Source organism: Boleophthalmus pectinirostris, unplaced genomic scaffold, assembly GCF_026225935.1.
Source record: "Boleophthalmus pectinirostris isolate CB_2022bp ecotype Guang Dong unplaced genomic scaffold, ASM2622593v1 HiC_scaffold_8, whole genome shotgun sequence".
Lineage (NCBI taxonomy): Eukaryota > Metazoa > Chordata > Actinopteri > Gobiiformes > Gobiidae > Boleophthalmus > Boleophthalmus pectinirostris.
In genome coordinates, this window is record NW_026571515.1 from 27,210,446 (window position 1) to 27,235,770 (window position 25,325).

The 25,325-nt window shown below is 37.0% G+C and overlaps 4 protein-coding genes across 8 annotated transcripts; 3 read left to right on the forward strand and 1 right to left on the reverse strand.

Moving 5' to 3' along the window:
• Positions 1–67: 67 nt before the first annotated feature.
• atp5pb (ATP synthase peripheral stalk-membrane subunit b) lies at positions 68–4,869 on the reverse strand. Its single transcript, XM_020929833.2, has 7 exons — positions 4,745–4,869; positions 3,515–3,551; positions 3,289–3,434; positions 2,915–3,078; positions 2,675–2,800; positions 2,263–2,442; positions 68–301 (listed from the first exon to the last, which is right to left on the reverse strand). The coding sequence occupies exons 1-7, from the start codon at positions 4,770–4,772 to the stop codon at positions 224–226; spliced, it is 759 nt and encodes a 252-aa protein (XP_020785492.1). The 5' UTR covers positions 4,773–4,869; the 3' UTR covers positions 68–223.
• A 755-nt stretch (positions 4,870–5,624) lies between these two features.
• Positions 5,625–11,687, forward strand: LOC110164701 (TRAF3-interacting JNK-activating modulator). Its single transcript, XM_020929800.2, has 14 exons — positions 5,625–5,783; positions 6,567–6,970; positions 7,050–7,140; positions 7,550–7,664; positions 7,753–7,780; positions 7,862–7,891; positions 8,067–8,162; positions 8,833–8,904; positions 9,038–9,178; positions 9,648–9,785; positions 9,881–10,016; positions 10,096–10,238; positions 10,743–10,859; positions 11,336–11,687. The coding sequence occupies exons 2-14, from the start codon at positions 6,581–6,583 to the stop codon at positions 11,537–11,539; spliced, it is 1,701 nt and encodes a 566-aa protein (XP_020785459.2). The 5' UTR covers positions 5,625–5,783; positions 6,567–6,580; the 3' UTR covers positions 11,540–11,687.
• Positions 11,688–12,190: 503 nt separating this feature from the next.
• Positions 12,191–18,782, forward strand: dnase1l1l (deoxyribonuclease I-like 1-like). Of its 2 annotated transcripts, none has more exons than XM_020929974.2 (11): positions 12,191–12,349; positions 12,435–12,585; positions 12,979–13,067; positions 13,467–13,553; positions 13,628–13,749; positions 14,038–14,150; positions 14,493–14,650; positions 15,330–15,426; positions 15,500–16,713; positions 18,598–18,664; positions 18,752–18,782. In XM_020929974.2, exons 2-9 carry the CDS (start codon positions 12,448–12,450, stop codon positions 15,578–15,580), a joined length of 885 nt encoding a protein of 294 aa, XP_020785633.1. In that variant the 5' UTR covers positions 12,191–12,349; positions 12,435–12,447; the 3' UTR covers positions 15,581–16,713; positions 18,598–18,664; positions 18,752–18,782. The 2 variants fall into 2 exon arrangements, with proteins under 2 accessions (XP_020785633.1, XP_055022397.1); XM_055166422.1 differs by having other exon boundaries at positions 18,755–18,779.
• A 958-nt stretch (positions 18,783–19,740) lies between these two features.
• Positions 19,741–21,919, forward strand: LOC110164781 (emerin-like). 4 transcript variants are annotated; one of them, XM_020929898.2, is made up of 7 exons: positions 19,741–20,066; positions 20,165–20,257; positions 20,500–20,534; positions 20,619–20,644; positions 20,713–20,769; positions 20,838–20,900; positions 21,413–21,919. In XM_020929898.2, the coding sequence occupies exons 1-7, from the start codon at positions 19,985–19,987 to the stop codon at positions 21,654–21,656; spliced, it is 600 nt and encodes a 199-aa protein (XP_020785557.2). In that variant the 5' UTR covers positions 19,741–19,984; the 3' UTR covers positions 21,657–21,919. The 4 variants fall into 4 exon arrangements, with proteins under 4 accessions (XP_020785557.2, XP_020785558.2, XP_020785559.2 ...); XM_020929899.2 differs by having other exon boundaries at positions 19,742–20,066; positions 20,716–20,769; XM_020929900.2 differs by having other exon boundaries at positions 19,759–20,066; positions 21,434–21,919.
• Positions 21,920–25,325: the final 3,406 nt, after the last annotated feature.

Below are 25,325 nucleotides of genomic sequence, written 5' to 3' on the forward strand. Positions count from 1 at the left end.
GTCTAGCCATAAAATAAAAGTTTCATAATACAACAACTAAAAGACTTAAAAAACACAACACAGGCCATTTCTGAATAAGAGAACCATTTATTTTACCATCATCTGACGTGTAAATACTGTACACACCCATAATATTCACAGAGACACTGAAGAGGAACTATTAGAAGAAATGCGGGTGCCTCCTTTCGATAGATGAGTGACCATAATCCTTCTTCTTAGGAGTTTAGACAGTAGCTTTGGCCTGTGTGGCCTTGGCCAGGGCCTTCAGGTCTGTGATGCACTTGGCGATGCTCTCCTTTTCCTGAAAGAACATAAGTAATCACATTTATACAAATACATTAGAGTGGAACAAATGTTAACTTAAGACAACACACAGAAAGGAATTTTAAAAGACTTCAAAGAAGAGGATACACCAGTGAAGTACAGTTAACCCTTGTGCCTTTTTACCGGAAATGTGTGTATCTGAATGCACAACTTTGGCTGTGTTTGCCATGAAAATTCACACAAATGTGTTTTTACAGCATTATAGACATATGTGAGTTTCATCCCAATTGGACCAATTTTGGCAACATGAAAAATTTCGTATACACCGAGCATGTTTCGGAAATTTGTATTCATTGATTTCCATTGTAATTTTTTGACATTATTTTTGACACCCTCCTCCCAAAATCAAAGTGAAAATTATTTTGATATATTTTTTATTTCTCTGCAGTAAACAAAATTAATTTTACAAAAAAAATATCTTTCAAAAAATGTGCCTAATTTCAGCCCTTCCTCCAATGACCTCCACTGTCACCCTATACAACATTTAAACAATTTGTGCCAGAAAAAACAAATGAAAATAGAGCAAGTCACCAAAAATGGATTAGATGTGTTGGTAAAGAACATCTTTTTGAGTATGAATGCTTGGAGAAAAAAAATAATTTAAAAGAAAAAAATGTACTTCAAATATTACGTTTAGCCTACATTATGATGATTTGCATAGTCTGATATAATAATAGAGTATTAGAGGGACGTAAACATGCCTTATAAGAAATGAGAACTTTGCAAATTCCCTAAAAATATTAAGATTTCAGGCCACAGTGACAAGAAATTTAAGAAACAAGGTGAAATTTGTGATCAAAAGCAGTGTTTGGACTGCGGGCTGTATGTTCAGTCCAAAATTCGAGGGTGTGTGGGATAGGTGTATGGGGCACAGGAAATACATGTAAAAATGAGCTCCTCATCAAAAACATGCATTTAAGGATCAATTTAGAGCTAGAAAAAAAAAGTCTTAATTTTGAAAATCTCCCTAATTTCACTCAATTTGAGACTATTGCTGCTAGAAAATGAGCATTAAAAGAAAAAGTTTTATTTCTCCATAAGTATATAGTCGAGACAAATCTATGCATTTACAATGGAAGTATATGAGCGAAATCTGAATGGACAAACATTTTGGTTTAAAATGACAGTAAACCAAAACAAAAAAATTCAACAAACTAACATCCCACAGATTGATCATATCGATGGCTCACCCATATGAACAGTTACAAACATATCAGGAAAATCACATTTATTTTCATTTATGGAGTTACAGTATATTGCAATATACCAATAATAGAGATAAGGATTGAAGGGGTCATGGAAAATGTGGGAATATGTTGAAAAAAATGAAAAATGCTTACATTTTACATAATTGTAAGTAGTTTAAAAGGAAAACAAAATAAAGGCAAAAAAAAAAACATTTTTAGACTTTAATTAAAAGGGGGTAGTCAAAATGGGTATTTTATAATGGGAGTCTATTGAGCAACAAACAAACTATGGAGCAAATACACCAAAGTCAATCTTCCCACTAATTCTCCACACTGATTGGCTATTATCTGTGTGACTGGCCTGAGAAAAAAATTATAATATATATATATATATATATATATATATATATATATATATATATATATATATATATATAAATATTATATTATATTTTAATAAAAAACTGGCATCTAAAGGATTAATTATTTGTGGTAACGAATGGAATCAACATGTTTTGTGGAAGTTTAAAAAGCAAAATACACAATTTGTATGTAACACTCCCAGTGTACACACATTTTCAACAAGGCACTGGGGTTAATAGATCTAATTTACATAACCAAAGAGTATGTGTGGATGTATAGGTTAAAAGCAGAGCACAACATTTTACACCATTTGACTTTTAAAAAGATAGAATTCATTTACAATTTGGGCTTTTAGTTTAACATCAAATACTGTGTGAGATGTGTGTACCTGCTGAGGTGTGATGCTGCCGATGACACTCTTCTCGACCCAGTTGACCATGTGCTCCTGCTCCATGCGGCGGTGCAGGTCCTGGAGGGCGATCTGATAGTCCAGACGCCTCTTCACCTCATTTGTAACCATGTGTAGTCTTTCCCTGTAGTTTGTCTCCAGAATCATCGCCACATTGTTCTGCAGCACATAAAAGCACAAGACTTTCATTAGTTTAATTTTATTTCACAATGATTCATGTAAATGTATTACTGCATTTTTGATGCCATGATGTCTGCTCTTGAACATAATAACAAGCACCAAATTCTTAATATAACCAATAAAATCCCCATAAATAATCATAACTTTGTCAATAAAGTAACAAATTTATAGTGGTTCTTTTTAAATTTCACTACTGCTGTGTGATTTTTACCCTCTTGGCGTCAAAGAGCATCGACCGGCCCTCTACTCTCCACTGCTCCTTCTTCTCGTTCTCAATGGCCTGGGCCAGGTTAGTCATGGCCAGATCCTTCACCTCCTGAGCCTTGGCCATTTTGTCCTGCAAAACCATGAGGAATATTAGCATATAGTGTCAACTCACTTTTTAAAACACTGGGTGACATTTCTGAAATCTGGCTTCTAAAACCAACATAAAGAACAAAAATATCCATGCCTCATTTATTTTGTCTGCAAATGCTGCAATTTGTGCGCCATATTTCTTGACAATGTAGACAAAAATCCCTCCTACGGAGGCAGCAACAAAGGTTTCGTGGTTGATGATGTAGATTTCCTTGGAAAGCATGTAGACAAGGAGGCCGGTGCCAAGCATGTAAGGTCCTTAAAAAAAACAAGAAACAAGTCAATTATTCAATAAAGACTAGGAAATTCTTAATCCAAGGATGCCCAAACTTTCTTGGAAGACCAAAATGAATATGCATCATTGGGCCGAGGTCCAAGCCTATTCACGTTTTTCATATAAAAAGAGCGCTTTCTTATCCTGATAGTCTTTTAGTGTAAGCCAGACACTAACAGCAGAAGTCTTCTGACCTGTGACTCCAGTTTTGGGGTACAGAAGCTGGAACAGCTCCTCTGGGAAGATGCCATGGCGTACTTTGCCTCCCGTCTCGGGCAGTGGGGGCACTGGGGCCAGACTCTGGGAAGACGTCTGCAAAGAGCGGGATGCTTGGACCAGACTGTAGACAACAGCCACACAACATTAGTGACAAGTGTCACATCAGACAACACAAACAAATGGCATAAATTTGACACTTACCCAGCCCCAAGGGGCCCCCTGCCTTTCAGGGCATTAGCTGTAAACAAGAGAGGATAAGCATGTGAGGGCAAATATGCACAAAAGGTATAGGGTAATTTTGCACATGTGTGCAGAATATATAAATACACGGTAAAACCAGAAACACAGGATAACTCTTGAGTTTTTATATATACATATACATATATATATACACATATATATATATACACATATATATATACACACACATATATATATATACACATATATATATACACACACATATATATATATATATACACATATATATATATACACACATATATATATATACACACATATATACACACACATATATATATATACACACACATATATATATACACATATATATATACACACACACACATATATATATATATATATACACATATATATATATACACACATATATATATATACACATATATATACACACACATATATATATACACACATATATATATATACACACATATATATACACACACACATATATATATATATACACATATATATACACACACACATATATATATACACATATATATACACACACACATATATATATACACACATATATATATATACACACACACACACATATATATATATATACACACACACACACATATATATATACACATATATATACACACACACACATATATATATATATATACACATATATATACACACACACATATATATATATATACACATATATATACACACACACACATATATATATATTTATTTATTTATTTATTAATTACACATATATTTTTTTGCCACACTGAAAAAACAAAAATCGCTCTGAAGGAACCTCTAAGGTGCAAGGTACTAAAGACAAAATGTTCTATCAGAGCTCTGCTATCATAAGGTGACATTTGCAGACCTGCAAAGTTAGCCACAGTTAGCTTAAGTAAAGTGTGTGTGTTGAAGTCATTACCATCTACAAGAGACCTAAACGTGTAATAATTTACCCTGAATTATATGTCTGTTTACTTAGTGTGCATACTTGTACATGTCTTGCTATTATAATAGCGCATGTAAGCTTCTATCTGAAAGTTAGCTTTAGCGTGTTTCCCATTCAAAGATTGGCCTTCAGTTTACCCTTCACATTCACATTAATACTAAAATTTACATTTCAAAGACAATCACAGTCAGTAACCTAAAGAAATAAACTACGTCTGAACAAATATAATTTACCTGAGATGAGGACGAGCCTGGACAACATTTTGAAGGATGAATCTGGCAGGGCACCCTTGTTACGGCCTTTTCGTGCCCTTCTTCTGTAAAGATGGCGGACAGAGACCGATCACCTTCAAATATCGCGAGACGTTAAATCTGCTGTTCTTGGCACGTCCGTTTGGTGGCGTTGTTTCACATAAATATATAAATGAGAGCCTTGTTTTAAGAGTGTTATTTATTTTTTTGACGTCAGTTGACAAAGTTCGTGCCTTTGTGTAAGTAAGTATTGTTTAAGTGGAAGTATTTATTCTCAAATTAAATGAAGAAATAGACAGAGACTACAGAAATACAGAGTGTCGGTGCAAATTGATAAGCCAGGCATACTTGAAATCAAGCTTTTAGCAAACAGGCTGGCCACACAGCATAGATAGATTTAAACAAAATGTATTAATTTTATTTAGAGTGAATGTATTTAGGTAAGAAACACAAACATGGTGTTGGGGCCCAACTTGTTTGAGTACCTGGGTAACCTGAGGCCCATACACATGTATTATGCTATCTAATATTGTGGTAAAGGATCCCTGCTGTAGATCATTTAGAGCACAAGATGCACTTTATCAAATGTCTATATTGATCATATTAAAATACACTGATTAACAGTACACTCTGTGAAACATACATTGAAGTGTAAGATTAGCTGTCCAGAAACAGAAGCCAGCACCCACATTTAATAAGTCCAAAATGAAAACCAAAATGAATTTTCCAAAAGGCGATCAGTGTTCTGGCTCATCCCACTAATCTGCTTTTTTCTGCAGTCTTCAGTGGGGTGGTTGTGTTTGGGTGTAATCTTCGGGCCCACCCGTGCATGGCATCAGCTCTGAGCAAGTGGCTGCTGAGATAGAGGAACATATGACGCTGTGGTTCACTCGACTTCCTGTAAATTTATGCTCAACTGAACAAGCAACATGTGAAACAGACACAAGTTTGAGAGAGTAACAAAATGGATGGTTGCTTTAGGACTGTGATGTGTCCCCTGCACTCTTCCAGGGAGCAGTAGGTAAGTGTCTACAATCATTATAAAAATCTGTTTGTATTTTCAGACTAGCCAATGAATTTCCCACCTAAAGAGTGTTTGACAGTTGGTCTCCAAACTTATGAATGAGTTGTTTCCTCCAATTCTGCATTTGCACTTAACTTATTTTATCATGCATTTATAATCTATGAACGATACTGTTTTTGCTCTGCTCATAGAGAGACCTCTTTTTTTTTTTATGAGAAAGTATGTTTACAATGTCCTAAGTTAAGAGTGACTAAGAGCATTTGTGCATTTTATCAAAACTAAATAATTTTTAATGTATTCCTCAAAAATATATCAAAAATTACAATGCATTTGATTTACAGCAATACTATAACTAGGCCTTAAAAGATGTATGAGCAGTTTGCACATGGGTCTCTGATAGATGAGAGGTACTTTTTGTTCCCAGATTCTTAACTATAGACACATAGCACATTGTGTTTCGCCCATATCTGTATTAAGGCACACTGCAGACAGAATATAGAAATGAAATACTAATGTTATATCTTCCTGTAGTTAACTAAACTCAAACTGAATTACTATTTTGATCAAAACCTTAAACCATATACCATGAAATTTTGAAAGTTTGTTCATGGTTCACAATAAATATTGGCAATATTGTTAGATAGCCAGTATAAAGTGCAAATTACCATTGTCTTCTTTATATTTGGTATTCTCCTGTGTTATCATGGATACTGTGGCATACTTCTTTAAACAGTTAATTGCTTTGATAAATTGGTTGATCTAGTTTAACTTCCTTTCTAGTCCATGGAGCTGCAATGGACACCGTGACTGCTGGAAAAGTCCATCTGTCTACATTAAACTTTGAAGAAAAATCACTGATCAGAGCCGAGCAGCATGAACTCCTGAGAGGCAAAAACAACACCACATCCTGCCGAAGCCCAACACGAGAGTTTGACACCAAATCGATAAAGAATGAGCTCAAAGAAAAAAGGCAGCTGGAGTTTCTGAAGAGGAGATCCGTGAGTCCAGAAATGTGTGGCTCAAGGTTGGCAGAAAGACAGTCCAAAAGGAGAGCATCGCCAAGAATATTTAAAATGAGGCGTTCTTCATCAGAGTACATAGAACAATCCAGTCCCACTGTGAATGGACTTCCAGCTTTAATATTACAGAGGAGTTTGAGTGAAACTCCTAGCACCAGCAAATGGGTAAATTATTCAATATATCATTGTTTGACATAAATGTAGTCTATAAATTAATTACTGTAATAATATTAATGATCTTCAGACTTCATTATGGACTGAGCCTACACAGCACCATACCTCTACATCAGAACCCCAAGGCCCACAGGTGCAAAAGGGAAAAACCACAGTGAATGGTGAGTCATACTAGGTCTTTCTTTATCTTTTTAAAGGTGCACAATTAAATTTTTCTGGCGTAAAATCTGCCACCTGATTGGCTCCATGGTGATGTTATTATTATTAATACCTGACAGTATGGCATTAAAATGATCTACCTTACATTTATTTAGTTATAGGTGTTTTGATTACTCAGCCTTAAAAAAACAAACATTCTGATCACTCCACTGATCTAGCCTGTAACTTGGCTTTCAGGAATCACCTGCTTGTCTCCATGGAGATAGATATGTTTGATACAGCATACTAGGCAAATCAATAACATCTCCATAGAGACAAGCAGGTGGTGAACCGTAAGGCAGAAAAGTTTCTTAGTGCACCTTTAAGAGGTTGAACTTTGTGTTTTACTAAATCAGCTTTTTTCTGTCTAAGTGCAAACCACAAGTGTAAAAAACATTCGATCTGAAAAGGTTCAACAAAGACTGACTCAACAAAGTGAGTTTATTCAAGTGAAGAAGATGTTGAGAGAGGCCAGTGTACAGACAGAGTAAGTCTAATGTGATGCCCAGGTTTAGATTAGAAATTATGATAAAAATGAAAATATATTTTAATTTGTGTATTGGTTTTATGTGCAGGTCTGGCTCTGTCACTGTCAGGGAAACAGTAAGTGGTACTAGTTAACTTATTTTCAGCATATTTATTTGGTTATAATGGTATAGTCATTTTTATCTTTCTTGCAAACAGGATCTACAGAAGTTAGCAGACTACTTACAGGTAAACAAGTTGTACACTTTCCTTCACCTCAGGAACACTGATTAACAGCACGTTTTACATAATAATGTTCATACCACTATTATAAGATCCACACCAATTACAATTATACTTGTTTGACCTAAGGGATGAATGCCTGTGTATACCTATTTACATATGTTTTTATGCTGTGTATCAGGAGGCCCTTTGGCGTGAGCAGATCTTAAAGAAAAAGCTGGCATCTCTCCAGGAGAGTACCACCAACCTCATGAACTCCTCTGATAAAATGTGGATGGTGAGTCTTGATCACACATTTACACGCAACAGTTTCCCCGTAATAAAAGTATATTTCCCATTTTATGATGTGAAATTACTACTGGTCATTGTTTAGCACTTCTTCAGTTTGAATTAATGAGTTTGATGCAGGCAAGTGTTGTCCAAATGGGGCCAGTGCACTGTGGTTTTGAAGCTTCCTTTTTCCGCCCTGCAGCAGATGAGCGAGGTGCAATTCTTAAATAAGAAGGGTGGGGCTGTTTCAAGGCACAGTAAAAATACATGTGATATGTTAACTGATTTCATTATATCTGGGGTTGAGGTATTTGTACTTCGCATTTGGGATGTACAATTTGCATGGATAATGTTATAGTAACAATATCAACATAGGCCTTAATGTTAATAATTTGGCAGCCATTTCAGTGTACCATATATCTTATATAAAATATACACAAGTTAAGACAACCATTCATAGCTGACATAAAGTGACAATATAGCTCCTATATGGGCCTCCATTTCATTAAATGAATTTTTTTTTTTATGTACTAAGGTGATATTTTCATGTCTGATGCAATGTTGTTGCTAACTTTTTGTTTTGTTTTTTGTTGATACATTTTGCCACAGCTGCAGCTTCAGGTGTTCACTTGTGCGTCTATCAAAAACGCAAATAACATTTCCTCTGTAACCCACAGACACGCTGCAGCGAAGACCTGCTGAGAAACAAGATCCAGGCTCTGGAGGCACAGCTGCACGTTTGTCTGCAGGTAAGAGCCAGTGCTGCAGCAGAAATCATCCATACACAAATCAACATTGAGCTTAAATGCATTTTGGAATAGTTGACTACACTGATTAAATGTAATTTAAAGTGAGGCATACTGAAGTTGTTATACTTTACAGAAGTTTCCAAAGGATGCTGTGAAGAAGCTGCTTTTGCAAATGGAGAGGCAGAAGTTGGTTTATGAAGACAAGGCAGTTATTGCTTTGCAGAAAGCCACACAAGAGAAAACCGAGGCTGTGACCAAAGTAGACTCACTCCAGGTATAAAGACTAAAGACAACAGCAGCTAAACTATACTGTAACTATTCTGTCAACTATTTGCAAACAGTTTGTTCCTCCAATTACCAGAATCTATTTACTTCACATCCATTATGACTGGCCTGTAGTAAAAAGTCTTGTCAGGCTAGAAGACTAATATTTTTAATATAGACTGAATCAATTTAATTGCCATTGCCAAGTAGTACTTTCTGTGTCAATAATGTTCAACACAAAACAATGAATAGTAATATTAAAATATAAACTATAATTAAAAAAAAGGAAAAACTAAGGCATGCATAACAAATAAGATTTTAAAATAGACTTTGACTGAATATAAATACAAAAAGTTACAGTATGGACAGAACCACAGTGCAAAACCAGAAGTACAAATATATTGTAGTATTACTGAAGTGAGTTCTTTAAAGAGACAGTCTTTTTGGGGAGTCCCTCTTAATCCTGCCATGTCCCATAGGAGGCTTTGAACATGGCGCAGACAGAAGCAGAGAGACGGAAACATCTCTACGAAGAACTCAGACTGACCTCTGAGCAGCTCGCACAGAAACACAACCAGAGCAATGACCAACTGCTGCAACTGCATGACCAACTGGAGGTACAGGTCCAGAAGGAGTGCACCAAGAGGGGCAGACAGTGGGCTATTTGGTCCAAAAAAGGTCTGAGTCTTGAGCATGTATGTTTGCCCTGCAGCTGTCTCGGGTCAGAGAGGAAGAGCTGAAGGAGGAGCTTGTGTCACTGAAGCAACAAAACCAGGAGCTACAGTACAACACATGTCTGCTAGAAGAGGACAACAACGCTCTGAGAGAAGAAATACAACACTTAAGAGGTCAGTGTTTACACATGATATATGTATTTATGGTTACTACATCAACAGCAAATTAGTTTTTCATTTGTGCGTTTTGAAGATGGTAGCGGCGAAACTGAACTCCTGATGCAGCAATTTTTGATGCCAGGAGAAACTGAGCACTGTCTAGAAGAGAAGGAGTCACCTGAGGTCAATGAGCAGCTACAGCGTACTCTGGAGAAACTTCAACTTAAAGAAAAAGAGGTGAATAAGACACTCCTAAGTCAAGTGTATTTGTTACTTTTAGGTCAGTTTGAGCAGGTTTGACCTACCTAACAAAAAATAAAAACAGCCAGCCTTTTAATGAACTTTGATCAAAGAGGGACAGTTATATGAAGAAGTTTCTGTATGCACTGTCTTACTCTAAGATGGTTCAGAGTAGTTGTATGCTCCAAATAAGACAGAAGCTGATTATTTGAAGCGGAGTTTTGCTACCCTGTTTATTATCCATATGACCGTGGTTTCCAGGATCTTAGCTTATCTATGTAGGATTCTTGAAACAGAAGTGAACAATTTGCGCTTCACATGTTTTAACTAACTAGGGCATTCAGTATATTTCCATTGCTATAAAACAGATGAATAATATAACCAATCTGTGATAATTGGACAATAATGGACACAACACTACATGACCTATTCTATTATTTTTGCAGACATTTGATAAAACTACATTATCCTCATAAAATGCATTGTTTTGTCCTGTTTTAGTGTGAGGAGCTACAGACGGAGCTGAGTGCCATGGAGCAGGAGTGTCGCTCCACACAGACCCGACTGTCCCAGTGCAGAGATCAGCTCCGACAGATCACCCACAAAACAAGGACATCGGTCAGTATGGCATGTGAATCCAACACTATCATAAAGGGTTTTAAAAGAAGGTATCCAAGAAGCTTTCCAACAGTTTAGATAAGATATTAGTTTTTTGAATTCCACAAAGTCACACCACACCTGTATATTATAATATTTTAGCAACATCCAAATCCAATCCTCCTATATTTATGTATCCACAAGACATTTACATAACTGCCTTATACACTTGAGGCCCAATTGTTGGGCTGTAAAGGAAAGCAAAGCACAATATTACATTCACTTATAATATTTAATGGGCTATAGTGCCATCGAGGGCCTAATTATAAATGATCAGATTTTCCTTTTGGATATTTCTAATAGGAAAATACAATGTAATTAATAAGAAAAATCACCTAGGAGAATGAGAACTCTTCAAAAGCTTACTTCACAATTAATATTTTAACATTTTCTATTCATATTTAAGTTTCACCTCTCTCTCTCCCCTGTATGTCCAGGCGACAAGGTGTTCATGGTTGGGATGTTGCCTGTCCTTCCTGGTGCTCTTGGCCATGGCTGTGGTGGGGGGGTTGTTGTGGCTGTGGTACCCTCCATTCAGAGAGCAGCTTCGGGATTTGTACTCTGACATGGAGACCAGGATCGAGGAATATCTGAATGAGATGTCCTCCCCACAACACGCCAGCTGTTTTAGACCTGTATGATGCTGAATATGAAGTTTATTATTTAGTTTTTAAAATGTTTAAGACAAAGCTGATTTTTTGTTTGTAGGTACTTGAATCTTTTTTGATAATTATGAGATGGCACTGTTTTGTAATGTACTGTATTTTTAATACAAGTGAAAATATGAAACACGAGTTGTGTGTGATTTCTTTATAAGACAATGGATACAGTTCTAACAACTGTTATTAATAAATAATTAAATTACAAATGAACATGGAAAGCCCCACTCCCCACCAAAATCAAGCATTTATTACTGAGCAAGATATTTAATTAAGAAGAACTAATCACTAAAAAATAACATGTTAGTCAAGTTAAAGTTTTTTGTTTTTACCTAAGCCTGCCATCAAACTTAACTGTCAGACTTGTTCAATAATTCTTAAAACATTTGTAACACTCCACTTCTCTCTACGCCCCACCCCCCAGCCCCACCTCCCCACCACCATATACCCTGCACTCTCTCTCTCTCTCTGCACTCTCTCTCTCTCTCTCTCTCTCTCTCTCTCTCTCTCTCTCTCTCTCTCTCTCTCTCTCTCTCTCTCTCTCTCTCTCTCTCTCTCTCTCTCTCTCTCTCTCTCTCTCTCTCTCTCTCTCTCTCTCTCTCTCTCTCTCTCTCTATTGTCCTGATTCTTTCCAGATGCAGCCCTGTTGTCTCATTGCTCTGCATCAGCACATCCAGTCCACAGCTTTACCTGGAGCATCCCTGAAATCTCCACTAGCATTCAAAGGGATGGGCCCTCACTTGTACACGGACAGACTTATGGTCAAATTCAAACTGAAAAAGCACAGACGTGGTAAGTACGCAGCTTCCTGTTGCATATTTCACCTCTTAAGGGAACTTGCTAAACAGTTTTTTGTTTTGTTTTTTACTTTTGACAGATAAAGATGTAACATGAGGACTCTGGTGCTGCTAGTTTTGGGGTTATGTTTATTTAACATCACATTTTGTTTGAAAATATGTGCTTTCAACGTCCAGAGCTTTGGAGAGGCCAAGGTGCACAACAAGAAGGTCATTAGCATCTTACTCAAGGTATGTCTGTCTATCCATCTCAGAGTGATGACAAATTAGAACTGCTGCCATAGAAATTAAATATTCACAAACTTATATATATATATATATATATATATATATATATATATATATATATATATATATATATAGATAGATAGATAGATAGATAGATAGATAGATATTGATATATAGATATAGATAGAAATATTAAATGGTGAAAAGTCCTAAAAATAGCGCCTATGACACACATAAATAATGTCTGAATATAGTAAGATTAAAAAAAAATTATAGCAATTCTACCATAACAGTTACACTACAGCACCAGCACTACTATTACTACTGTACTAACTTCAGTCGTAATAGCCACAAATACTTCACACATAAACCCAAAGTACACTTTTTTCTGTTAAGATCCTCTCTCGTTGTGACCTGAGTTTGATCCAGGAGGTCAGAGACTCAAAGGGAGAAGCAATACAAGCTCTGGTTAAAAGCCTGAACAGGTATGTAACAATGCTCTCTAGAATTATTTTATTTAAAGGTGCACTATGTAACTTTGGTGGAGGATCTGCTACCTGCTTTTCACCATGGAGATATCATTGCTTTACATAGAATAATCCACAGTACAATCTATTCTCTTCATGGAGACAAGCAGATACCACCACTAGGTCAAGTTACAGCAGATTATAGCTTTGAAGAGATGACCTGCTCACAGTAAGACAGAATGTATGTTTTTCAAGATATGTCTTATAGCAATAAAAACATCTGTGAATGAATAAATGGAAGATTGTTTAATGCCAAACTGTGGAACATTCTATACAAAGTAATATGTTCATGGAGAAGCATGTTGCAAACCAATCAGAAATTTTACTATTCATATTAATGTTTGTTTTTGTCTGTAGATATGACAAGTCCAACTCCTACACGTATTTACAAAGTGAGCGTCTTGGGAAGAAAACCTATAAAGAGCAGTACGTCTACATTTACAGGTAACATCAGTTCAACAGATAGTACACACTCAGAGAGGCCTCAGTGTAACACTACGTTTGTACTTCCTGTACAGAGATAATGTGCTGAAGCTCAAGGATCATTATCAGTATCCCAAACAGGAACAGGGCCGGACCAATGAGACAGAGGTGTTTTCCAGGGAACCTTTCATCGCCCGATTTCACTCGCCAACAACATGTGAGACAAACCTACAGGCATTTATTAGATTCAACTTTTCTGTCAGTATGAATTCATGTAACTGCTGTATGAAGATGCAATATTTTAATACTTTTACTTAAGAGACAGCTACATTTACTTGTATATGGATTATGAGTTAAACTATTGTAATACCAGATGCAGGACAAATAGTGTCTGAGGCCTTACTGAAATGAATTAATAAACAATTAATTCAATACAGTGAGTAAATTGGTAAAAACTGACAGGGCAAAAAAATGTATAAATGTGTATTTTTGCCACTTTTTACAGTGATGAAAGACTTGATTCTGATTGGTCAACACACCTGTCCCAAAAATGCCATGAAAGAGATTGATGAGCTGTACACAGTATTCAAAGGCATTTACAAGAAATGGAAAACTGAAGTAAGTGCTAGGATTGTCCAGTGTTTGCGGTTCATAGCCAGACATTGCTGTTGTTGCCACTGACCTACCCATGAGTTTCAGAGCACTGCAATAAACAATTCAAAACTAAATATTATAACTTTTAAATCACTGAGTCCTAATATATAACCTATAAATAGAATGCTGAAACCCATGATTGTTTAATATCAATATTTTCAAGTCCATAGTCCATAGCAAGAGCCACTCAATTGTATGTGTCTGCTGTAGTTTATGTTTATTGTCATTAGCACTGATATATGGTCCATCCCTATAAGAGCAACCGGAATCCAACTTATTTTCATATTTTCCTCTCTTCTGGGTCAGAATGTAATGATTTTGGGCGACCTGAATGCTGCTTGTCACTACGTCACACAGAAGGGCTGGAGGAGCGTGCGGCTGAGAGGCGACCCCAGGTTCCAGTGGCTCATCGGAGATGACCAGGACACCACTGTGAGAGAGAAGACACACTGCGCCTACGACCGGTCAGTGCGGGTCATGAATAGTATAATCTATGGACTGCATCCTTCCTTGACTTCTCAGCTGTCAATCATGTCTACACTGAGGAGAGGGCCGACTGCTCTTCCATCTAAAATTAAGGAGCCTATATTATTTTCTCATCTATGTTACAAAGCTGTTCCCTCATCAAAAACATACTGTACCTTCAGTTGCATTTCATTCACATGTTTAACACACAAACCCTGCATATTTAGGCTGTGTTCTTTTATCAACCAAAAAACACTCTGTTTCAATTTGTGATGTCATGTGGTAAACAGGAAGTGCTCCATTGTGTTTTTAAACTCCACACACCTTCACTAGAATCATTTAGATAATGATTCAGCCATGAAATTGCATATCTCTATTGAACTAAAGGTAAAAGGAGCTGTTAACTTGAAAACTATTGCTTCATGACATCACAAGGTGGAACAGGGCATTTTGAGCTTTGGAGATGTAAATAGGCCTACAACTAACACACATTTTAGTAATTAGTTTTTTCAATTAGTTAGGCATTTTTACACCTTTGAGATAAAAACAGACTTATATTAATAACACATAGTGTTTTCCCAGTACATGTGTTAAAGTCTGTGCAATACAGGAAATATCATGACACATTTGTCACTGATAAATTAATAAATAAAATTTGTTTGTTGTGATCTGCTTCAGGATCATTGTCCACGGTCGAGAGATCATTTCTAGCATCATCCCAGGTTCAGCTCAACCGTTCAACTTCAAAGAAAACTTTCATCTCACTGAGGAGGAGGTAATCTTATAATATCTCAAAATGATCAATATTATTTCTCTTCGTATTTTAATAACTGTTCATATTTCCAAAGGCTCTTGAAGTGAGCGATCATTTCCCTGTGGAGGTGGAGCTGAAGCCAAATCATCGCTACCTGCTTCGCCACGAGCTGTGAACCAAAAATCACCAGACAAGACTGTTTAATAAAGACTAATTTATTTATTAGCATTGTATGTATTATGGTATGGTATTATTATTAATGCTGATTATATATTAATTTAAATGACACAGTCCACAAAACAAGTGTCAACTGTCTTAAATTGTTTTCTAGTTACTACTGACAAGCTGTCAGTATAGAGCAAGAATGAAATAAATGTCAGAAATAACTCAGCAGTAACAAAATGGGGAGACATTTAGACAGACAAATACACTCAGCTTTAATACTCAAAAGACATGTATATGCAGACAAAGGTTGAATGACACCCAAATACTAATAAATACTCAAACAAGTAATAAAGCCAGAAATACTATGAATGTCATATGAAGAAGTAGTTGAAGTTGAATCTTTCTTGAATAGTTTTTGAATGGTCTATTTCAAAGCTCATCTAGGACCACATATTAATATAATATATTTGAAAATCTAGCACAACTTTATTTTACAATTACATAAATTTCTCTTCAAATGTTTTTATTTTTTATTTTTTTATGATCACAGTGGTATTGACTCTTTTCCTCAGTATATTTTACAGGCTCTCCTCTTTTGGCTGGCCAGGCCACATAATTTAGAGCATTAACTGTTTTTATGTATGTATATACATTTTAGCAGATGTCTTTATTTTATATTTTTTGCTCATCTTTTAATTTACAGACCTGCACGCTTACATAAAACCTTGAAGTCCACTTAATGGTAGCTTAAACTGAAGAACATATGACATTACACCTTAATGCACTCAAATACAGTATTTGTGCAGAATGTGCAAGTGTGAATGAGGTCATTTAACGCTGGTTATACAGCAAGCAGAATTATACAATATTAGACTATAGGTTTTCCACTCAGTGACCTCCATCCTATAATGCATGAGACAATACAACATTTTAAAACAGTCTGCATTTCAAGAGCGGTGACTTGATCTGGTGCAGCCTTCATTCAACAGGAAGTGCCTCCGACAGCTCAGTTTGTTTGTGGTCTCTTCTTTTCAGAGATAAATACTTGAGTGAAGGTTATGTTTATTTCAGCAAATATTATTTACTGTTGATTTTTAAACATGGACAAAAGCATTGCTGATCTACTCAGTGATGCATTTACAGGTGAGAACAATTTTTTTTTTATCATACAATATTATTAGGTTTAGTACTGGAATAATAAACAGAATTGCCTTGTTTTAATTTATTATGTATTTTTATTATATCTTATATTATATTTTACTGTAATTAATAAATAGACAGCATTTTAATTTTATTTTATTGCACTACCAAATTTATCTAGGACAGTATATTTTATAATTATCATGTCTGATATATTGAAATGCATATATTGCATGTATACTTTCAGAAAGCTCTGTTCCTTCATTCCCCGATGATGACGACTTAGACTTTGAAAATCTAGATATTAAAGTGGATGGTACCAATTTGAGTCAGGACAACAGCACCGTAGACCAGGAAGACAGCTCTCTTATGGTGGAAACGGCCTCTGCATGTATTTATTCAAATGAACACAAGCTTTTAGATACTAAATATAATAGTCAGGAGAATTACTCAAGCTCAGAGAAAGAGCGTGAAGAGGATGAAATTGAAATTGATAAGGATTTTATTGATCAGATTCAAAGCAATGATTATGTAGAGTTCAACGCAGCGGGACAAAATCTGTCTCAAAATGGCCTCAATCCAAACTATGAGAGGTGTTTTTTGAATCAAGAAAACACCGTAAACAAGGAAGATATTACACCTATCCCAGAAACTCCTTCTACTTATTCCACTACTTACAAAGAGACATTTAGTGCTATAAATACTGAAAACATAAAGATCAAAGTGAGAGCTGAGGATTGCCTGAGCTCGGAGGAAGAGAGAGGAGATGATGAAGGTGAAATTGAACAAAATCCTGGGGACTTCTTAAAGACTATTCACTGCAGCAATTACAGTGAACGAGTCTATGCAATGGGACAGGATCTGGGGCAAAAGGACAGCACTCAAGATAGCAACCAGGAAGAAGGAGAAGCGATAGAGGAGGGAGGATATTTTGGTATCATCCAGGGAAATGAAGGCCATTTGCTGATACAAGATGATAGCAGTGAGGAGGACCAAACAGAATCAGCAAAAACCATGTTCTTCCAAGTTGAATATACTTTGGAATATCCAGAAATGTCATATGATGGGATAGACGAGTTGAATGAGGATATAGACAAGATGGAACATTTTTCAGAAGAGGAGCACCAAGAAGCAGGAGAGAGTTTTGCAGATTATCCGTCTGATTTTTCTTCATGTGAATATATCGACAGTACAAGAAATGACGAACCAAGTTACTTTGAATCGGAGCGTGATTGCACAACTGAAAGTACAACAGAATATGAATGTGCAAAACAAGAAGACATATTTTTGAAGAATGGAGCTATGAAAGATTGCATAGGTGAAAACAGTGACATCAGCAAAGAAGAGTTGGATAAATGGGACATTACTAATAATCAAGATTTATGTTTAAAATTAAAAGAAAAACAAGATAATGACACTCTTCAAAGTTGGAATGAAGATGTGCTTTCAACATGGAGTATGTCTGAAGCTTCAAAAGGGGTAACTGCAGATAAAACTGATTTAAATGTCACCTGGGAGCGAGAAGCAGAAACTACAGAAGAAAATATTCCAAATATGAGTCAAGGTGAGATTTGTCTGACGGGGGAAGAAGTCCAAACCACAATGTACTCGAGTTGTGGGTCAGTAGATGATAGTTTCTTTTTTAATGACGAACCAAAAGTGTATGAGGAGATGAAGGAGGGAGAGATGGAGGAAGATGAAGAGGAGGAGAGGAGGAGGGAGCAGGCGAGGATCCAGGCATTTTACAGATTTTATGATGACCAAGGTGAAGACAATAACAAGGAAGGTGAGTTGATAAAAGGTAGGCAACTGATTGGAGTAAATTGTGGAATAATTTGGTATGTACAAACGTAAGTTGTGTAATCATTTTTTTTACTTTTGTTTCAGAGAGACAGACAAAGGTCCAGTTTTGTTTGGAAACATTGTCCCATGTGATCCATTATGACACAGACAGGTGAGTGGACTTAAATAAAGTGTAAAATTGGTCTTTCAAGGTATTTTGTGAAACCTCTGTGAATAAAATGTGCATTTACTTGCTCAGCAGCAGAGAATTAAGCAGTTCTTCAGACGAGAAGGAGGAGGAGGTGGAGGAGGAGGAGCTGGAGGAGGAGGAGAAGGAGGAGAAGAAAGAAGAGGAGGAGGAGAAGAAAGAAGAAGAGGGGGAGGAGGAGGCAGAGGAGGAGGAGAAGAAAGAAGAAGAGGGGGAGGAGGAGGCAGAGGAGGAGGAGAAGAAAGAAGAAGAGGGGGAGGAGGAGGCAGAGGAGGAGGAGAAGAAAGAAGAGGAGGGGGAGGAGGTCGAGGGGGAGGAAGAAGGTGGGGAGGAGGAGATTGAGGGGGAGGTAGAAGGGGAGGATGAAGAGGTTGAAGGGGGGGAAGAAGGGGAGGATGAGGAGGATGGAAATAATCAAACATATGAGGTTGAGACATGTCCATCTGTGAGTTCAGATGAAGAGGTTTTATCATCCTCCCAGGAGCTTGAGGAAGTTGAAGACTCAACTCTCATGGATTTACCAAATCTTCAAGAAATACCTGACCAAATTACAGAGAGCATCAACAAACCAGCCTGCAACAGAAACCACAGGGTAGACATTTTATCAAACATACTTGCATTATTAGGCCCCCGTCCTGTGATTTTTCCTTACTTTTTGTTGTGGTGTTTCTTCCTGCAGAGTTTCGTCGTGATGAAGTCGATATTGAGCCTTTTCCTGGTCGTTGTGATGGGACTGATTATGTTCTGGTGGGTCACAGATGCAGAAGAGTGGCTTAATTTTGCCCTTTAAGAAAAGGGGGAAAAAGGATTCACCCTTTTCCACTATTGTTTATATAAAAAACGCTTGTTTGATTATTTAGTGTTGCGCCTGTGCTGGTAACATAGAATGTATATGCTATGGCTTGTAATAAAAAAAGTGCTACAGTTTCATGTTTGTACACATTTGTACACTAGAGAGCAGTATCTAGTGTGGGATGGTGGTTTGTAAGCCGCCAACAAAATATCATACGCAGAAGAAGAACAGATTCGCTAAGGACACACGTATGTTTTACTCACCTGTATAAACCGCGCGGGCGGTGCAGGGGCGATGCTGAAACCTCAACAATGCAATCAGCCTCATAACAACTAAACGGTCGACTCCGTGATACTAAACGAGCACAAGTAGGAGGAGTCATTCGTGTTTTCCTTTCTAACAGACATGAACGCTTGACAGAAGAAAAAGAAAAGAAAACTTCTGAACTGCCCCCTGGATATTTGTTCATTTTAGGATAGGTAGATTTATACATGGCTAACTTGAGTGAAAGGACAGCGGATGAACTCCGTGAGCTGCTGGATGAGTATGGCATTAAGCACGGGCCCATTGTCGGTGAGTTTGGCTCAGTCGGTCCAAAGTTAAGAGTGACTCATGTGTTGGCTATTTCTGTTTGAACTTCTATAATCTGAATCCCTTTTCTCACTCTTTAGACTCCACTAGAAGTCTGTACGAGAAAAAACTACGAGAGGCCATGGCCAAAGCAAAGAAACCTTCATCAGATAAAACTTACTACAGAGAAGAGGGTACAACTCACATGTTAAAGTCATCCACTAATAATGTTGTCTATTTTTTTAAAATTATGTTCGTCCAGTCTTATTAAATATTTACCAGAGGTTTCAAAACCCCCTTTGAGAAACAAAGATTAGTTTAAAAAGGTGTTTTAACTTATTCAATGTAATAACACACAAGCACTATTATATTGAATCACGTGTGTTTCATTATGGCATTGACACAATATTTCTCTTTCATTTCAATTTCATTTTAGAAGAAGAAGTTGTGACATACGTGACCCGAACTCCAGTAAGTGCCTGCACCATGACCCTTTCAGGATTTGGTTTAAATTCATAGTTTATTCAGTAATGTTAATATTGTCACTTATTTCAGGTCAGAGCAGGACCAGCAGGGGACAGGTCAGTTTGAGAAATAATACATTTCATTGGCTTTTACCATAAAGATATTATATATTTATGCATATTAGCAGTGGGGCATACATGAGATCAAGACCAGAGTGGACTGAAAGAGAGTATCAAAATGAGTGAGTAATACTATTTTTTAACTCTGTATAAATAAAACATTCAGTGAAACAGTATCTGTCTTTTGCAGGGCTTCATATTCAAGCTATTCAAGATCCACACCTGATTATCGAGGAAGAGATTATGCTGATGAGTATGTTTGTTACTTAATAATGTCAGATCTTTTTCAGGGTTCCCACTGGTTTCTAATGACAATGCCTTTTTGTAGAAAACAGTGCTTAAATGTATCCTCATTGCTTTTGCAGACACTTTTAAAGGGGTCAAGGGTCTGGGAAATATTATGGATCAGAGTATGGTAACAATAGTAATACAGTATAATAGCACTTAATATGTGTCTCATCAACTTTTTTGGCCTGATCCAATTTACGACACCAATCGAAGTGCTCCAGTAACTACTGCTTTACAAATTAAGCACTGCCAAAGCTCATGACGCTTGAACTTCTTGTATATTGTTCTGTTATTCTGCCTTTTGCCCTTCTCAGGCACAAAGGTTGTTGCTTGGAGTTTGATGCTATGCCAATGAATGAAAACAAACAATAATAAGTGGTATCACATATCAGAAAATGGTATTTACAATTGTGTCATTACAGTGGGAACCCTGCTTTATACCCTTTCATATCAACTTGACTTCACATTTGTGTTTAGTGCTTTGCTTTCTGATTTCAGGCCGTACACCTACAGCACACCAACCTCCTACAAAAGCTCCCATTTAAAATCACCATCGTTGAATTATGGAGATCCAAAGAGCTCTGTTGCCTCTCCAGCCCCCAAATCCTCAGGGTTCGTCCCGCCTTGGTTTCAGGTGATTTTCTTCCTTGTGGTGTTAATTTTCCTCTACATTGTATTTTCCAGTATGGAGTCAAATGAGAACATCAAAGGCATTGAGTGAATGTAAATTAAGATCAATCATTAATACTTTTGTTTTAAAGGGTATTTAACCTTTTGAGGGTTGTTGTTGTTTGTGCTATGCCTTTTATATACCTATAGCTCAGTCCATTTAATGCACTATTTCAATAATTTCCCAAGATTGTGGTAGAAGAAGCTGCCATTGTAGCTTTATTTGTATTGAAAAATGTTTTTATGTAATTGCGTTCTGTATAATTGTACACATGCTTTTAAACCCACTAAACAATATTGAATGCTGTTTGTTAATTCTGTAGTTCTGTATTTGTACAAATTCTTGCCCAAATTCACTGTTGTTTAAATATGCAGTAAATGTAAAATGCTTAAAACAGCTGTGTTTATCCATTAGACAGCAAGATATCCAACATGTATAACTTGTGATAAATTGTCCATGGTATTTTTTGGCTAATTAGATAAGTGATAATTAGTCATTGCCTGGACAGGTGGAAGGAAAAACAGTGAAATATAGAACAATACTTTTGCTACAGATAGGATATGAATAAAACTGAAACATGCTTGTATTCATAATTTTTAATATTTTCTATCAGTAAACCGTTTATATTTACATAGTTTTTTGCACTATAATAAAAAAAAAATTAAATAAACAATGCATAGTTGAAATTTTAGGTGATCCTTACAGGTGAGGAACACAAATTTTAAAAATGAACTGTTACTGTAACTTTAATAAATAAGCAGTGCATTTACAGCATTATACAAACTCAACAGTCACAGTCTCCCAGTCAGACAAAAAAAAATCCCTGTATATTTTTGTGGTAATGAACAAAAATGTACCTAAACCAGCTTATGCACTGTGGCTTTCTTTTGTTAAATGTTAGATACTATGGTTGATTTGTATATAGTTAGTGAATAGGATATCCAGCTCCATAGTGTTCAGTGGCTCATTCAAATGTGCAGAGAACTGGTCCCAGTAGAGTCCAGTCCAGTCAGGCGGACGTACCCTGCTGCAACAAGAAGAAATAAACAACAATGAGCAGGTACTCTTTGCATTGTGCAGTTCAGTGCATTATTAAAATGAAAATAATTAAATGAAGCATGCTATGATAGCATTTTCACTTATTTGAGTATTTAAGTCAAATTACCATTGTATGTGACTATTAAAAGGATTCAGATTTATTACACATGTGTATGAAGTGCCACAAACAGACATACCTACAACACTAAAGGCACGCAGTTAATGCTATTATTACAAAAATCATACCTTCTGTTTACAATCCATGGTCATAACTTGTTTATCGATAAGGCAACGTAAGTGTTGTCCACACCTGTAATTTTAAACCACAATATCAATAAAAGATGTAATATTTTACTAGTTACAACACATTTTTTGCTCTGTAAGCATTAACAAGCCCAGAACACATGCTTACTGTGACAATGAAAACTCACAGGTTCGAGTCTCTCTCTCCAGTTCGGACGGCTGTTTCTGTTTTTTACACAGGACTTTGGCGACAGTTATAATGAAGATGACAGCTACAACAAACGTGAGGCCTGACACCAGCCAGCTGATCACCATTGGGCTCAGCAAAGGGTCCGGGTCTATAGAGACAATCAGTGTAGTGTTTGTTTTAGGGACAACAGACAATCAGTTATATCTATACAGTCCCTGACAAAAGTCTTGTCGCTTATCCGTTTTGTAGAAACAAAAGCTTATAATCTGACTTTAAATTAATCGATTGGTTTTAGAAATGTCTCATATGAAAGCTAAAACCCTCCCAAATTATGCTCAATATACTAAAATAAATTTGCTTCACTGAAGAAAGATTGATCATTTAATGAACACAGAAAGGTCAGATTTTGGCAAGACAAAAGACTTGTTGCCTTGTCATATGATGCACCCAATCCTAGATTACAGCCTCACCTGTGATCAGTTACTGATCAATCAATTAGTGGGTGTGTATAAAAAGAACCCCAGCACACCAGACCTTCACATCAACTACAACTTGACCTCTGACAACATGCCTAAGATCCACCCTGAGACCAAAGCGTTAATTATCAAGAAGCTGAAGACCAGATCCACTGCTGAGGTGGCTGACACCTTCAATGTGTCTCAGCATCAAGTACAAAGAATAAGAAAAAGATCTGAAATGACTGGAGTTGTTTTTGACAAGCCCAGGTCCGGCAGACCCCACAAGACAACTGCTCGGGAGGACCGTTTGTTGATTCAAAAATTCAAGGCCAGCCCCTTTTCCACTGCAGCAGAGCTCCACCAGGCCTGGTCACCTCAAGTCCCCGTGTCAACCAGAACAGTTTGTAGAATTCTGTCTCGAAATGGCCTCCATGGTCAAATCAGTGCACAGAAACCAGCACTAAACAAAAGGCAATTAAAAAACCGTGTGGCATTTGCCAAGGCCCACAGCCTGCTAAAAGGATGGACACTGGTAAAGTGCCAGAAGGTGGATTTCTCAGATGAATCCTCAGTTGAATTACATCACAGCCACCAAATATTGCAGGAGACCTACTGGAGCCCGCACGGATCCAAGATTCACCCAGAAACCAGTTAAGTTTGGTGGCGGAAAAATCATGGTCTGGGGTTACATCCAGTATGGGGGTGTGCGAGACATTTGCAGGGTGGAAGGCAATATCAATAGCCTAAAATATCAAGAAGTATTAGCTACCTCTTACATTCCCAACCATAAAAGGGGTTAAATTTTGCAGCAGGATGGTGCTCCACCGCATACTTCTATCTCTACATTAAAGTTTCTCAAGGCAAAGAAGATCAAGGTGCTCCAGGACTGGCCAGCCCAGTCACCAGACATGAACATCATTGAGCATGTCTGGGGTAGAATGAAAGAGGAAGCATGGAAGGCAAAACCAAAGAATCTTGATGAACTCTGGGAGGCATGTAAGACTGCTTTCTTTGCTATTCCTGATTACTTCATCAACAAATTGTATGAATCATTGTTGAACCGCATGGATGCAGTCCTTCAAGCTCATGGAAATCATACAAGATATTAAATATGGATCTCACAGCACCACTACTTAATTCACTGACGTTATGCAACATATTTTTGTATTTGAAGTAAATTATTTGTTAAATTTTCTGTAGGCGACAAAACTTTTGTCTTGCCAAAATCTGACCTGTGTTCATTAAATTATCAATCTTTCTTCAGTGAAGCAAATTTATTTTAGTATATTGAGCATAATTTGGGAGGGTTTTAGCTTTCATATGAGACATTTCTAAAACCAATCGATGAATTTAAAGTCGGGTTATAAGCTTTTGTTTCTACAAAATGGATAAGCGACAAGACTTTTGTCAGGGACTGTATTTTATCTCATACTTTAGCAGCTCTAATCAGTTCATTTGGCCTTACCTCTGACAGAAATGGGCAGTGGCTGACTCTCTCTGGACACAAATGTGCGGCCCCCGAGCTGGACCCTGTACAGACAGTAGTAATAGCCCTCGTCTGAGGTTTGAGCACTGGGGAAAGTGAAGGTAACAGAGGGCGTGAGTGCGGGAAGAGAGTGCCGGACTGTCCCATTTGAGCGGACCAGGCGCAGCTGAAAAGAGGCTCCAGGATACTGCTGCAGTGTGGAGCAGGTAATGTTAAAACTGTGGCCCCGGATCACTGAGCCAGGCGGGGCTTCCAATGAAGTGTTGTACCAGTGGTGAGGAGTAAGAAGGTCCACTGGGAGGAAC